Below are 15,000 nucleotides of genomic sequence, written 5' to 3'. Positions count from 1 at the left end.
GACCTGATACAATTATGTCTTAGGCACTAAATACTTCAAAATTTTGGAAATTTAATCGTAAGTAGACACTCCATGAAGCGTACACTGGGTTGCCTGTGGTACGTGTCACCCCAAAACCAGAAGGCTCTGAATTGGGGGGTATTGAACTGCAGCGTTCCAGTTAATTTTTTTCAAGTGGGGGTCATTAAGACCATTTGAGGGTTCAACCAGTGGTCGTGCCCGTGGCTCACACGTTTAATGATTTTGTAATGCCCTGTCCAATTTTGAGGTCTTTTAGTTTTTTAAGCTTTGGTTATAAATTAAAACTAAAGATAACAAAACACACTCTCAAGTTAAATTCACTCGTTTCTCCTTTAAATAAATAGTCTGCAAAAAAACTAACTGCAAATTGCTCTGACGGACGTTTTCCTGCATGTCATGCATGTCTTGCAGTTGCACTAGGCAAACATTTACTGCACACACTAAGGAAGTACTGACGATGTTGTTTCCGCTTCACAATTCCTCTTCTTTTCTGTCTAATCTGATGCCAGGTCAAAACAATTTTTGGCTTTACGTTTGCATCAAAAAGTACCGTAAAAGCCGGGAGTTAACAGTAAAAGACAAGCCAAAAGACAGATGAAGGAAAAAATACCAGTCTTTATATACAACTTTGAATCGAATTGTCATCGAAATATTAATGACAATCGATCGTAAATACACGACAATTTCTACAGTCTCTCACTTTTATGAATCAAGGGAAAGGTCATGATGTTCTGTCAGAAGGAAGAAACTGATCACGAGCTAGGCAACCATAAAGGTGCACACGATCACCTTGTGTCAACTGAATGAACAACGGGAAAAATTGGTTTAAAATCATTTATCGTTTTCATAGCAAAACAACGTACTTTTTTAGCCAAGAAACTTCCGTCTTTGGTTTTATTTTGTTGTAATATTTAACTGAATATTTACACTTCATCTGTCGGGTCAGGAAGCTATTTTTGTCGCGTTCCTGAGAAACGTATCTATTTTGACTTCAGGGTGAACTATTTAAACAATCACGAGGTTGAGCGGCCTTGTAATTGAAAATCTACATATCAATGAGGAACAAAAACAAACTTGCGAATTATCGCAAACCACAACGCTGACAAGCACAAAAGCATAAGAAATGGTTCATAAACATGCAGTTTTTTACTATCTAAATTTTTTGGGTTAGAGTAAAGCGATATATTGTTGAAATATCCTTCGTGATAAAGGAGTTATGTCACGCAAATGATGTAATTTCACGACACTCAAAAAGCGCAAAAAGCATGAGTTAAATGTAAATGATCTTCGCAGTAGTAGGTCGTAGCAATAAATTGGATTAACCAGGAAGTTAAAGAAATATTGTTGGCTTCCCAAATAAACTTTATTTTACACTAGAATGACAAAACAGATACTTTTCTGAGGTTAAAACTTGGCTACCTTAAGAGGCTGTCTCCGTAACAGCGGTCCGGTCGATCTGGTTTGAAAAATAGATTTCGCTCATTTCTTGTGTGTTGTAAGACCTTCATGTGCTTAAACTAAAACCACAATCCGCTTGATCGGATCTTTTAAATTATTGGAGTTTTGAGGGATTTTTGGTTCACCCGCTCGAACGTTCCGCCACTCTATATCGAGGCTTTAATTTGACCCAACATTGAAGATCAATTTATCACGAACTAACGAAGCCTGTACAAAACAAAAACGATGGCCAGTTACTTCATGTCTTTTGAATACACAAAGGTGACTTCCATTAACATTGAGATTGAATGAAGCTACTAGCCACCCCTGTCATAGATCCTCATCAGACACGCGAACACCGAACAACTTTAAACTCTATTTATGAAGAAGTGAGACGGTCTTTTTCAATCACACCAACGCAGCTGGAAAGTAAGTATCATACATAATGTCATTACGGAGAGAAACCTTGCGGCCCGTCCTTGATGGAGTACTTATAGCTTTCTGAACTTGCATAATTTCGGCGATCTCCAAGTTTTGGCTGCACATTGAAAGACACGTTAACAGGGAGCGTTGCACCAACCTCGCACGCAGATAGACCTAAAATAACCCTAAATAAACGAAAAAGACATTTAAATGCATTACAGGTCAATTGAAGCGGCAATAAACCCTCTTTTAACGGCAACAGTGCACCAGATAAATGCTTCAGTGTTCGAATTTCGCTCCATGATTTTACAAAAAAAGGACGATCTCTGCTGCCCAAGCACTGGATCCCTGAAGGTGCAAATCAGGTTTAGGTATCAAAGTTGCTTTTTGTCTGCTATTATCATTCTTAGATCGACGTTTTTCCTCCGAACTAAACGGTGAACATCACTGAAGATTGCAGCCATATTTACCGTTTGGGACAATAATAGCACTTGTGAGGCACTAAGGAAAGGAGGGTGTCCGTGAGGATTTTGAATTTTATTGCAATAAGAGTTGTCAAAGTTAGAATTCCTCCACGCTAAACCTGCACACAATTGCAAAACATCTCGAAAGTGACAAACCCAGGAGCCCATGACTCAGCTAATGGGAAATGTAATGCCACGCATTTAGAGGTTATTATGGTTCATGATTTTAGCTTTACCTTAAAAGCAACCTCGGATTTCTAGAGTATTTTAAAATCTATTTTTCTTCTCAGTAATACGTTCGGGAGCCGGATTTAATTTTTACTGATGTCATTTTAGTCCAGGAAGTAGGACTGTTTAGAATGCCTTTATTGTTTTTTTCAGCAACCAATAAAGGACCGCTTGGTCTAAATGCATACCAAATAATATGGATTTATTACGTACTTTTCCTGTATTTTACTGACAGTCTACATTTGCTTTAGTTTATTGGTTGTTACTAAGGGAATTAGCAATAGGCGTTTACCAAAAAATATATAACTGTAAGAGCATTCGAAGAACGCGTGTCACTGTATTACTGTGTTGTGCATTGACTACACTTTCTTTGCCATAGTTTTCAGTTTTAGGAAAGTAACAGAATTTATGAATCTTTATACGTAGAACAGTTTTGGAAACGATTCTGTTGCCACATGATGTCGAAGATACGCCAATTTGAGTCTGAGGCACCATGTTGGAAGTTAGGGAGTCGCCAAATATGTACCAATAACGTCAGCAAAGAAACGACATTTTATTTAAAAATTCGTAAACGAAGACAAAAAAGCTGAGATAAGTTGAAACATGAAAGAAACGAGGAAAAAACTACCAAAATAGAAAAAAATAAAAAGTGGTTCCCGTGAAAATGTCAACCATATATAAACAATATTTGACACATTAAAATCCTATGGAAATTTTAGGAAATGTCACAAAATTTGCTGATCGTTTGCTCAACCGCTTCAGAGTTATGAATGCTAGAAGTCAGCATCCTTCCCATTCCCCCCTAAGAACCATTCGGTAGGGGAATTTTGGGGCTTGCCAAAGCCTCCGAGAGATTGGCCCACGCCTATACGGTAAAAGCAGTGCTACCAAGAAAAAATGAGGGGACAGAGAGAGAGGCTCCCGGTCCAGCCCTTGGGATATGTCATGTCCACGAAAGTTATATTTAGACGAGCGGAAGTCTTCCGAGACGTCCGCATGCAGGCCAACCCCGGTCCGATGTTTGAAAGAAAAAAAAAATTCATCAGCCTTCCACCTGCGCCGTCAATTTCTCTTTTAACTAAGAACCAGAGAGCGAGGCAAGTCAGCATGCGGACGTCTCGGAAGACTAAATTCCGCTAGAACAAAGACTTCCGCTCGTCTAAAAATAACTTTCGTGGACATAACATATCCCGGCCCCCTCTCTGTCCCATCATTTTCTCTTGGTGCTACACAACTCCTGGTACAGCGGCATACAAAAAATAAACCTTTACTTTTGTTATCACGGATTCGTCAACTTACTTTTAGCCAATGCCACAATCGTCTTTTGTGCCAGAGGGAACGGGCCAGGCCCATAGGTAGGATATTGTTGAGAGGGTGCGTGTTAGCGCCAATGACGGGAAAGTTTAGTGGGTCGCAAGTCGAGGTGCTCTTACGAGATGTTTTGCAATTGTGTGCAGGTTTAGCGTGGAGGAATTCTAAATTTGACAACTTTTATTGAAATGAAACCGACACACTCCTCCCCATCCAGCTGTCAACTTTACCTCACAAGTGCTATAATTGAATTTGGTCAGCGGTTGTCCAACAAAGTAAATATGGCTGCAATCTTCAGTGATGTCCACCGTTTTGCCGAGGAAAAACTTCGATGTAAGAATGATAATGGCAGAGAAAAAGCAACTTAGATACCTAAACTTGATTTGCACCTTCGGGGATCCAGTGCTTGGGCAGCAGAGATCGTCCTTTTTTTGTAAAATCATGGAGCGAAATTCGAACACTGAAGCATTTATCTGTTGCAGGTAAGCCAAGCTGAAGCCGTTAAAAGAGGGTTTATTCCCCTTCAATTGACCTGTAATGCATTTAAATGTCTTTTTCGTTTATTTAGGGTTGTTTTAGGTCTATCTGCGTGCGAGGTTGGTGCAACGCTCCCTGTTAACATGTCTTTTAAAGTGCAGCTAAAACTAGGAGATCGCCGAAATTAGGCAAGTTCAGAAAGCTATAAATATTCCATCAAGAACGGGCCGAAAGGTTTCTCTCCGTAATGACATTATGTATGATACTTACTTTCGAGCTGCGTTGGTTTGATTGAAAAAGACCGTCTTACTTTTTCATAATAGAGTTTGAAGTTGATCGGTGTTCGCGTTTGTAATCAGGATCTATGATAGGGGTGGCTTTAAAGTCTCTCTGCTAGCTTCATTCAATCTCAATGTTAATGAAAGTCACCTTTGTGTATTCAAAAGACATGAAGTAAGTGGCCATAGTTTTTGTTTTGTACAGGCTTCGTTAGTTCGTGATAAATTGATCTTCAATGTTGGGTCAAATTGAAGCCTCGATATAGGGCGGCAGAAGCGTTCGAGCGGGTGAACCAAAAATCCCTCAAAACTCCAATAATTTAAAAGATCCGATCTAGTGGATTGTGGTTTTAAGGTCTTGCAACACACAAGAAATAAGTGAAATCCATTTTTCAAACCAGATCGACTGGACCGCTTTTACAGAGGCAGCCTCTTAATCATTTGTCAGAGAGATAAAAATCCTGTCTCCTTGCGTATCACATTTCAACGCACGCATGCAAATTTGTTAAGCTCGAATATTACGCAACATGGTGAATTCATAAAGGCCACCTTTTCCAGCAAACAATTTATTGAAACAAAAAACATATTTTCTTTTAGAGGCAAAAAATCCTTGCTATTTCATTCCGTGCGTGAAGACAAGAAACCCAATCGTATCAAATTACCATATGCAACCAGGAGTCCATCGGTAGGATCCTCCATCTCCCACTTTGTTTGTATGAAGTAGTGTTTTTTCCTGACCTATCTATTTTTAGAACCACTTTCGCGCCATTAATTGTCATGGTGAATGTCAATAACAATTCAGTAGGCAATCAGCGCTAAGGTCTCTCTAATGCTGCAAACTCAGCAGAAAAACATGGCGGACCGAAGTGGTCAAGAAAGCGAATCTCAACTATCAAATAGCTTTGACTGTTCAGTTTCAGAATCTATAGGATGAAAAACTAGTTCAAGTTTTGAGAGCAAGGAAGATAGTGGTAGCTCTGTTACAGAAAGGGAAGAAAGTGACGAGCCGGTTGCAAGTACTTCAGGCAAGCGAAAATCGCAACCATCGGCATCACAGAATCATGCGGACCACTTAAGGAATACATTTAATTATCGCGGCAAATTCACGAACGTTATTTCTAAAAATAGACGGGTCACGAAAAACGCTACCTCACCTAGGGCTCCTACTGATGGGCTCCTGACGCAACAAAATAAATTTCAGGATCAAACCCTTTCCTGAAGAACCTTCTCCTTGAATAATCAAGCACAAAATAGACGAAAAGCTTTCTTTCAAATAATTCTTTGCTGTCACATTTCCAATTATGTTTTTACCTGAAGACTGTGCAGAGTTGAGTACAAATAAATGCAAATAGGCAGGCAACAGAGATTACAGATCCACTTAAGGTGTTCGATTCCTTCTCTGTCTTTGTTGAACTCATAAGTTACCAGAGAATTTTCCATTTGGTTTCAGTGTTGTACATAACATCACGCTTGGTAAAATATCAGACATTCAGCTCACTTTGATTACGGCTCGACGACAGAGCTACCACTATCTTCCTCACCCTCATAGCTTGAACTAGTTTCTGATCCTGTAGATTCTGAAACTCAAAAGTCAGAGCTATTCGATAATTGAGATTCCCTTTCTTCACCACTTCGGTCCGTCATGTTTTTCTGCTGAGTTTGCAGCATTAGCGCTCATTAGACCTCAGCGCTGGTTGGCTACTGAATTGTTATTGACGTTTACCACGACAACGAATGGCGCGAAAGTGGTTCTAAAAATAGATAGGCCAGAAAAAACGCTACTTCATAGAAACAAAGTGGAAGATGGAGGCTCCTACTGATGGGCTCCTGTCCAGATATTTATTTTTAACCGCCTGGCTCGTTTATCCAATTGACGTTCCATTCTTGAGCTCCATAAAGGTATATTTTGTTTAAAGACCCACCAAAACGCCATTTGCGTTTCAATGACTTCGACGCCATTGCAGGTTAGTTAAATATTCTCCTGTGTCCACCAGCCAAAATCTACGCATTTCCACTACCCCCTCAGACCTAAGAAAATACACACAGAAGACTCTATGCACAAAGACACCACTTAGCAGGGGAGTGGCGGGGAAGTCTTTTACCGACACGGAAAAAAAAAGGAAAAAAAAACCAAAACAAAACAAAGAAAACAAAGAAATTCCACCCATTTCTGACTGGGATTGCCATACTGACAACCCAGTAAAAAGCACATACACATCACTTTTGCTTGACAGATTTGCAGCATCTCCAAAGAGTATCTCAGGTGCCGTCCACTTTACTGGTATACAGCCCTAGGGAGAAAACGGCATTCCATTTTCATGTTAAAAACAGAACGTCAAAGAGGTATACAGGGAACAATGTGAAAGGGAAGCCATCAATAATGTAACCCACCTTTTTGGCATTGCCATGTCCATATTTAAAGTTCTGGTAAGATAACCCAAAATCAGTGATCTTGCACACACGGTTTTTATCAAGAAGTACATTTCGTGCTGCAAGATCACGGTGAATAATCTACAAAAAGCAAATAATCAACGTTAGTCTTATTCGCGTACAGGATATTTTCTGTAATCCCACCTGAAGTGAAGAGGTGCGATTTGCATTTCCTTGGCAACAAGAGGACTGCAAACGGGTCCAAAGTTACAGCTTACTCAAAATGACTCAGAGGAAGTTGATGAATTTCAACGTTTGGAAGCATTAATGGGTATTAACTAAAATGATTAGAAAACAACGGGATCTGATCGAGCCATAGCCAATGTTCCCCGATTTTAAAAAGATGACTGTTGTATTATCATGACGACCACGGCGGCAGCAGGCAATACTATGTAATATCAAGGCATGGATTGGTGTTGGTCCTCCAGCGTTATCTCAATATAGAAAACCTAGTATTTAAAGGGCCCGCTAGTAAGTGTTACCTACAGCAATCCATTTCTTTTCGATTTACGAATATCATAACAAAATGATCACACATCTTCGCCTACATAATGTCAAACACTATAGGCAGTAAGCATGTTGCATGATGCATTTTGTAGATACAATCTTAATCTGTGAAAGATTAGAATAAGCAACAATAATACCATATCTTACTACATGCTTGTTTTGTGTCACATACCCCTCTGGATGCTAGGAAAACCATTCCAGTAGCAATCTGATTTGAAAATGACATTAGGTCATACGTCCCCAGTTGCGCTACTTGTAGTTTGCCGCGATAATATTTGTCGAAAATTCCACGGCTTTTTCTCAGGTACCCCAGCAGATCTCCACGGGGTAAGTACTCCATGATCAAAATTGGGTGTACTGTGAAGGTTACATAGAGTTTGGACAACGTTTATAATGCTGCATTCTAACTGTTGACTTCTTGGAAAGGTGGATATGGGCTCTACCATCATTACTTTTAGGCGCTTTTAAGAAGTAAACAAGTAAAGCCGTATTTGCGTGGCGTCGCACTGTGTTGGAAGATCACAGTTTGCCCAACCCCCTTTGTCAGCATCGCGGCTCACCTTGAATGAGTATAGAGGGTGAGAATGAAGAAAATGGTGAATATCTACACATTCCCCAAGTTAAAATGATTCTAAAATGATTCTAACATTAATCAACGTTACTCATAATTTCCACATATTTGATTTCTCGGTATGATGGAAAGAACTGTGAGAAGAACTTCCTATAATGATTTAAAAAAAATTACTAAGGGCCAGATTTTTAATATGACAAAACTTACAAAGCGAAATATAGTGAGTAAGAGATGATTAAAAATTATAATATATTTTTAAAGATGTAAAATATAAAATTCTCATGCAAAATGTACACTTCCTTTTAATTATTTATCTTTCCCTGGTGGTCTTTGCAGCCTGAGGCAATTTCTTCCATATAATAATAATAATAATAATAATAATAATAATAATCATAATCATAATCATAATCATAATCATAATCATAATAAATTCTTTATTTTTCAAATTATCAGTAAAAATACACACACTGAAAAAACCAAATAAAGAACTCTAAAACAAATATTACGCCTATAGAGATACAAATACTAATACTAATTCTAATAATAGCAATAATAGTTATTTTAAAAAAAAATTACATGTGTATTAATATTAAAAAAAAAAATTAAACAACTCTTGGTATTATAGATTTGATAAAATAAAGGAAAGAAAAATTATAAATCAATATTATAGAATGTTAAGACGCTCTTTGCCATAAACTCAGTGTCAGAGGATAACAAAAACTATCTACATGCGACCGAGACTTCTAGTTCCAGATCAGTCTCCTGTATATTTGGGGTAATAATAATACTAATAACACTAATAAAAATAATAATAATAACAATAATAACAATAACAATAACAATAACAATAACAATAAGTAATAATAATAATAATAATACGCATAAAAAACAAAGCCTCCAATACTTTCTTGTATAAAGAGGTTCTAACTGGGTTCTCGTTTTATATAGCCAACCATTTGCATTTTTATTAAATTTATCAGCTTCAAGGGTTTGCATCTCAGATTGCAAAACAAAGGTAATATCTTTTGTTATTTGATGTCATTGCTGTGATGATTTATTCTTTTAAAAAAATTGTTCTGTTTTTCTGTTTCTTGACCTTATGCTATGCAGTTGTTGGAAGTGAACTAGACGTTAAGAGGGATCAAATTGTTTTTGGGAAATGTCGTGAAAACGGCCATTATCTCACTACTCGTGTAACTCGGCAAAATGGGCTAGAATTACCCGAATAATTTGCTTCAATAGACAAATTTAGCCCTACATGTCATCGGTCGATAAGGTTTTCACTAGCGGTCTTTTACTATATGTGCAAATTTTTCACAGCTGTTTCTATTTAGCAGTTAGAATAAGATCCTTACTTTGGGTGGTGACACAGCCAATGAATTGAACAATATTCGGCTGAGGGCTGTCTCCAATTACTTTGCCCAACCCAATTTCTCTCATCAAAGCAGTTTTTCCTTCCTGTCCAGATGTGGCTACAATAAATGACACCAGGGTACAATAAGATTGGTCACATGACTAGTTGGGGTGTTTCTACCTCCTTGGTCATGAACTATTATGAACACGGTTGTTTTTCTCAGGCATGTTTTTGTCTCATTTTCTTTACGTCATGAGGCATTGTGAAAAACGGATTGACAGATTTGCCGGATACAAGGCTGGTATCAACGGAAGGCGATGGTGCGTTTTTTACCCTTCCTCCATTTGACAGCGCTCCATTTTACAGGTAATTAGAGCTCGCCAACCATATGGGGGTATTTAAGTATCTTATATCGTATTTGATATATTTCGCTAAGGATAGGCGATTTTAAACTGCAATTTAGCAGTGGAAAATAGCCTCTATAAATGATTTTTACAATGAACTTTATCGCTTAATGTGCAACGGGGGTAAAAATCTGGTGTATTTGAGGCGAGACGTCGCCATGGAAGCTTAAAATAAAAGTTAAAGAACAAAATGTCTTTACACACTTGTATTGAATACGAATCAAAAAGGAAAAAAGGATTAGGAAATCCATTAGGAGAAGGCGATCTATTTTGGTAGTCTCCGCATTCGTCTCGAGGTTAAGATAAAGGTGGGTAGCTTAAGAAAGTGTTGATTGAGAATTGATGATTTTTGCTGCACTCTTTCATAAAAGATAGTTATGATAATTTTTTCTTTCCCTTTCGACGTAGTTTATCGTGCATGTTGAACGAGGTTTTGTAAGCGTCTACGTGACAGGTACTTCATTAAAGCACTTAATATCGCAGTGGAAACTATAAACTAACAAAATGGATGATGGAACTGTGTAACGTGAAGTGCTAGATGTCTATCCCATATGAACCATGTGAGCGTTAGCCCTACTGATGGAAGTGGGCCCACACAAGGAAGAGAAAACCAGGGTGGGAATTGAACCGACGACCTTCGGGTTAGATCTCCGCCGCTCTACCGACTGAGCTACAAGGTCAGAGGGGAGCAGGCCGTGGGAACTGAAGATGTTAAAGTCACGACAAAGAACATGTGCAAGTACGGGGAAAGGTTGCGTTTATACAAACGTTGGTCGTGTAGCACTTATATTTTTAAACAGAGTTAACTGCATGGAGTGTAGTGTAACGTGAAGTGCTAGATTTCTATCCCATATGAACCATGTGAGCATTAGCCCTACTGATGGAACTGGGCCCACACAAGGACAGAGAAAAACTCTGACCAGGGTGGGAATTGAACCGACGACCTTCGGGTTAGATCTCCGCCGCTCTACCGACTGAGCTACAAGGTCAGACGGGAGCAGGCCGTGGGAACTGAAGATGTTAAAGCCACGTAACCTTTCCTTATCAATTAACAAAGCCGAATCGTACTTACGAGAAAAGCACTTTGCTGCAACAAAACGTATGCCTCGTTTCCCATTTCCACGACTCAAAGTTGCTCGCCAAACTGTTCCAAATGCTCCGGAACCAATGACCTCCTCAAGAGAAATTTGGCCAAGTGGTACTTCCCATTTGTCCACTTCAACATTCAACAACTCCATTTCCAGTTCTTCCTTGGCACCACCTGATCTTTAATCCAGAAATGTTGAGTGTTAGTTCTCTCATTTTCCAATGGTGGGTTGGTTGCCGCTCGCCAAAGCCGTTTTTCATTTTGTCACAGGATGTTTCCAAAAGCGTAATTGGTTTGCTTATTTGATGCTGGAACACTCCCACAAATGATGCAAATATTGTAGTTCGAATGGCAGAAACCACTAAGTGGTAAGCAAGAGAAATGTCTAGCCCTTGCGATGCGTTTAATTTCAGTTAATTTTTAGATGTTACGAAAACGGGAGTCTGTTCCCCAAGACGTTTGCAAAGTCAAAAGAATTCGAAATGACGTTCAGAGTTGCAGAAGCAAGGAGGTTGGTATATGATGCCCCAAAAGCCAGAGTGGGAAACCAAAAGCCATAATTAATATCCTCAGCTGCCATTTTACAATGCCAGATAGGTTCATGTGATGTAAGCTTAATACTCGCACATTTCTTGGGAAACAGACTTTTGATCTTCAAATAAGTTTTGTGAAATTCTCGCATCCCGGCCAACGCCCCTACAACCTCTCTCTCCTTCATTTTTTCTTGTGGCAAGAGAGGATGAGGGGACAGAACACCTCCACCATATATGGGCCTCTTTCAATGATATATTTTTTTCAATCTCAATTTAGCGCGTGGTCATGATGCGCGGCTGTTTGGAGGAAGACACCTGATTGGTTGCCATTGGCTGTGCGAGCATGGACACGAGACCAACAACATTCAGAGCGTGGGGCGTGGGGCATGGAGTTGTGTTCGCTACGATCATCCTCCCTTGCTTGTGGCTAGTTAGACTTGCCTCAAGTCGACATAAAGAGAATCCCAGGAGTAAATGTTGTGGGGAGCGAAGCGTGATTTTTCGTACGCGAAGCGGATGAGCGAGCGACGCAGTCGCGAGAGGTCGACTTGTCTCGCTCGCAAGGTTCATTTGCTTTTCGCGACAAAAAGGGGATGACGTCATTCGCAAGCCCTGCACTTGATGGCGCAATCCCACGAAAACAATCAAACATGTTTGTTTCTCCGAAATCGTCAGGGAAATTTCTTCCCTTTGTGCTAAAGGTATCAGAAACAAAGACAAAATAAAACGAAAGCTTATTTCCATCTCGAGTCGCCGCTTGGAAAGGAGATCTCCACTGATACTTCTTTGGACCAACACTTTGTGCCGTAAATTGTGCTGATACAAACGAACACTAGTTCGAAAGATTGACAAGTAAGGGAAAGCTTCGAATCGTCAAGAAAGTCAATTGATTTCACTCATGAAAGATCAGGTAGGCTTCAGGTGTACGAGACGTGCTAGACCGGGATTAAAAGACATGCTAAACCGGGAACAAAAGTAGAGATAAGCTTACATCTTAGTGAAACTTACTCCTTAGCAGCTCCGGTAGGAGCAGACACAAACACATCTCTGCAAGACATATATGCTTGAATTGTTTTTCCCTGATAGTCGCGCAGTTTGGAATATCCTGTGGTCTTAGTAGCCTTAAGCCGCGGCTACACGAGCGATTTTTGTCTCGCGCCGGTGATGCAATTCTTTTTCAGATTTTGGGCGTTTTCCATTTACCAAGAAATTCCGGAAATTCCGGTTGGGTTATAAATGGAACACACGTTTTTGGTTCGTTTCACTGGAAAATTTCCGGAATAAACGGAACTTCTGAAAAAGTCCTGTTTTCCCGTTTACAACTTTTGAAAGGTCTTACCACTTCCAGGCTATTCACGGCCACATTTTTAAATTTTGGCGCCTAAAATCGCAATCACTGGGCGGCGAACGGACCTGAGTTAAATGGAACATGTTTTTCACCCGATGGAAATTTCCACCGAAATTTCCAGAAATTTTTTGTAAATGGAAAACGCCCTTTGTCGCGTCGCCTGCGCGCCAGAGTGGCTACACTTGTGACAAATTTTGGCGACAAATTGAAGGCCGCGCGAATCGCATACTTCAAGAGACCTGGGCACTAAAAAAAGACATTCCTACTTTAATACTCTTTAGTCGCTTCCCAAGTGCGCGCGCAAAAAGTTGCAGGGTGGCTACACCGGCAACTATCTCTACGATTTTGTTGCGAAAGTTTCAACTCTGGTGACTTTTTCTTGCGATTTTTTCACCTGTCGCGTCGCCACTTCAAGGGTGGCTACACGTTTCATCTCGCGGTGGCGACGCGACAAAGTTTGAAAAAATCGCATCACCAGCGCGAGCAAAAAAACCGCTCGTGTAGCCGCGGCTTTACGTTGAAGGCCACGCTTTACTGCACATGACAACTCTATCCCCTGGGGTCCACGAGGACTATTCTGATTGGTGTCGCTCAGCGACCCGTTTTTGGGTCGTTAAAATAGGCGCCAATCAAGTATGAAAAGTCCTTCGTTCCGCGCGCCATCTACATTAGACGAAGGATTTTTCGAAAGTCTAGTGGCTAGTTATTTCAATGCTATGTAAATAAGGTGTCATACATAGAGTATACAATAGAGAGCTTAAGCACAAGGCGTTTGTCAAGTAGCCGAGGAGAAACTGGGTCGAGACCGACGTCCTTGACTTGACTTGCTTGCATTAAGGGCCCACAGACGGATTTTTCGCGCGTTGCTAAGGAAGTGAAATGTTACTAAATCAAAATCAAGATTTCTTTTAGAAAGACAAGAGATATGCTTTTTAAAAGTTACAATCAAGGATTAATATGAGGGGATAAACATTTTCAACGCATAACTTTTCAGGTTAGCATTTTCTGAAGTAGCGAATTTGGAGAAAAGAGTAAGTGTGTATATGCATCTTTTCCATGAAAAAGGAAAGTACATGCAGGAACAACCTCTAAGTTGTCCATCAAGATGAGACGTAAAGCGACATCGCCTACGATACTTATGCAATTGACCACGATGGAGTTTGTTTGTCTGAGTCATTTTCAATGCTTTGTAACGGTATTCGTCAATGTGTTGCTCAACAGCAACGATGTTAGTTGGACACCGTGTATGTTTTCAGCTGTTTATTGTACACAGCTCTATGATATTACAAAAATATTCCACTTGTAGCACAGGAATAGTTGTTCCTCATGCTCCAAACGTAAGAGAAATATTTTCCTTGTGAAGTTCGTAAGATAGATTTGATATTGTGCCAAAAGTGGTATACAGAAATTTCCACATAAAAGCCTACTTTCTAAATAAACATTTCAGATATCCTTTGTCACAAGTGCCCATAGAAATTTTCACGTACATCCCAGTTGCTTAGACAAAAAGTTCCAGATATTCCTTGCCACAAGAAGACCATTGAAATTTATATGTACATCCCAGTTGCTTAGACAAAATAGTTTCAGATCGTGTCCGAAAAAAATTCAATGTAACAGACATATGAAGGGCGTGGGGAACTTTTTATGATATAGCATGAAAACTGTCGTTAAATTTTAAGTTTTCGCTCAAGGGCTCCTAATTTCAAAGACATTCCCTGTGTTAGTTGTGTAGCAATTATGAACGGGCGAAGTTAACGCTACAAAGTTCTTTGTTTGATTCCACGCTAAAAAAGCTCAACAGAGAGCTTCGACTGGTTAAGCCGCGTGCAAATGCACTGGATTTGTCCACTGTACTATCTCTCGTCTTGTTGAGCTCAACATGTTGAGCGCATTTGAACACCCTGTTGAGAGGTGTTGAGTCTTGTTGAGTCAAATTTGAAACTGGTCAAACTTTTCGCTCAACATGGCTCAACATTTCCTTTGTTTCGCGGTAATCTATGTGTGACTCAACATAGTCGAGTGCATTTGCACAGCTCAACATGTTGAGCCCACGCATGCGCAGTGCCCAGCGTATCCATTGGGAGTTTAAACTCTTTTTCTATACAGGAATTTCCAAATATGGCCGCG

At 39.8% G+C, this 15,000-nt stretch overlaps 1 protein-coding gene across 2 annotated transcripts in view; it reads right to left on the bottom strand.

The window, feature by feature from the left end:
- Positions 1-15,000, bottom strand: part of LOC138015498 (tyrosine kinase receptor Cad96Ca-like) — a 35,853-nt gene that overhangs the window by 17,220 nt on the left and 3,633 nt on the right. Inside the window, exons 2-7 of one of the 2 annotated variants that reach the window (XM_068862565.1) lie at positions 10,978-11,171; positions 9,503-9,619; positions 7,749-7,933; positions 7,031-7,150; positions 6,854-6,930; positions 1,971-2,055 (exon numbers count right to left, since the gene is read on the bottom strand). In XM_068862565.1, the coding sequence (XP_068718666.1) occupies positions 2,016-2,055; positions 6,854-6,930; positions 7,031-7,150; positions 7,749-7,933; positions 9,503-9,619; positions 10,978-11,143 (705 nt within the window). In that variant the 5' untranslated portion in view covers positions 11,144-11,171 and the 3' untranslated portion in view covers positions 1,971-2,015. Of the gene's footprint in view, positions 1-1,970; positions 2,056-6,853; positions 6,931-7,030; positions 7,151-7,748; positions 7,934-9,502; positions 9,620-10,977; positions 11,172-15,000 lie in introns of those variants that run through there. The other variant, XM_068862564.1, reaches the window with a different exon arrangement.

Source organism: Montipora capricornis, chromosome 9 (assembly GCF_036669925.1).
Source record: "Montipora capricornis isolate CH-2021 chromosome 9, ASM3666992v2, whole genome shotgun sequence".
NCBI classification, from domain to species: domain Eukaryota; kingdom Metazoa; phylum Cnidaria; class Anthozoa; order Scleractinia; family Acroporidae; genus Montipora; species Montipora capricornis.
This window is presented reverse-complemented; position numbering and strand designations above follow the sequence as displayed.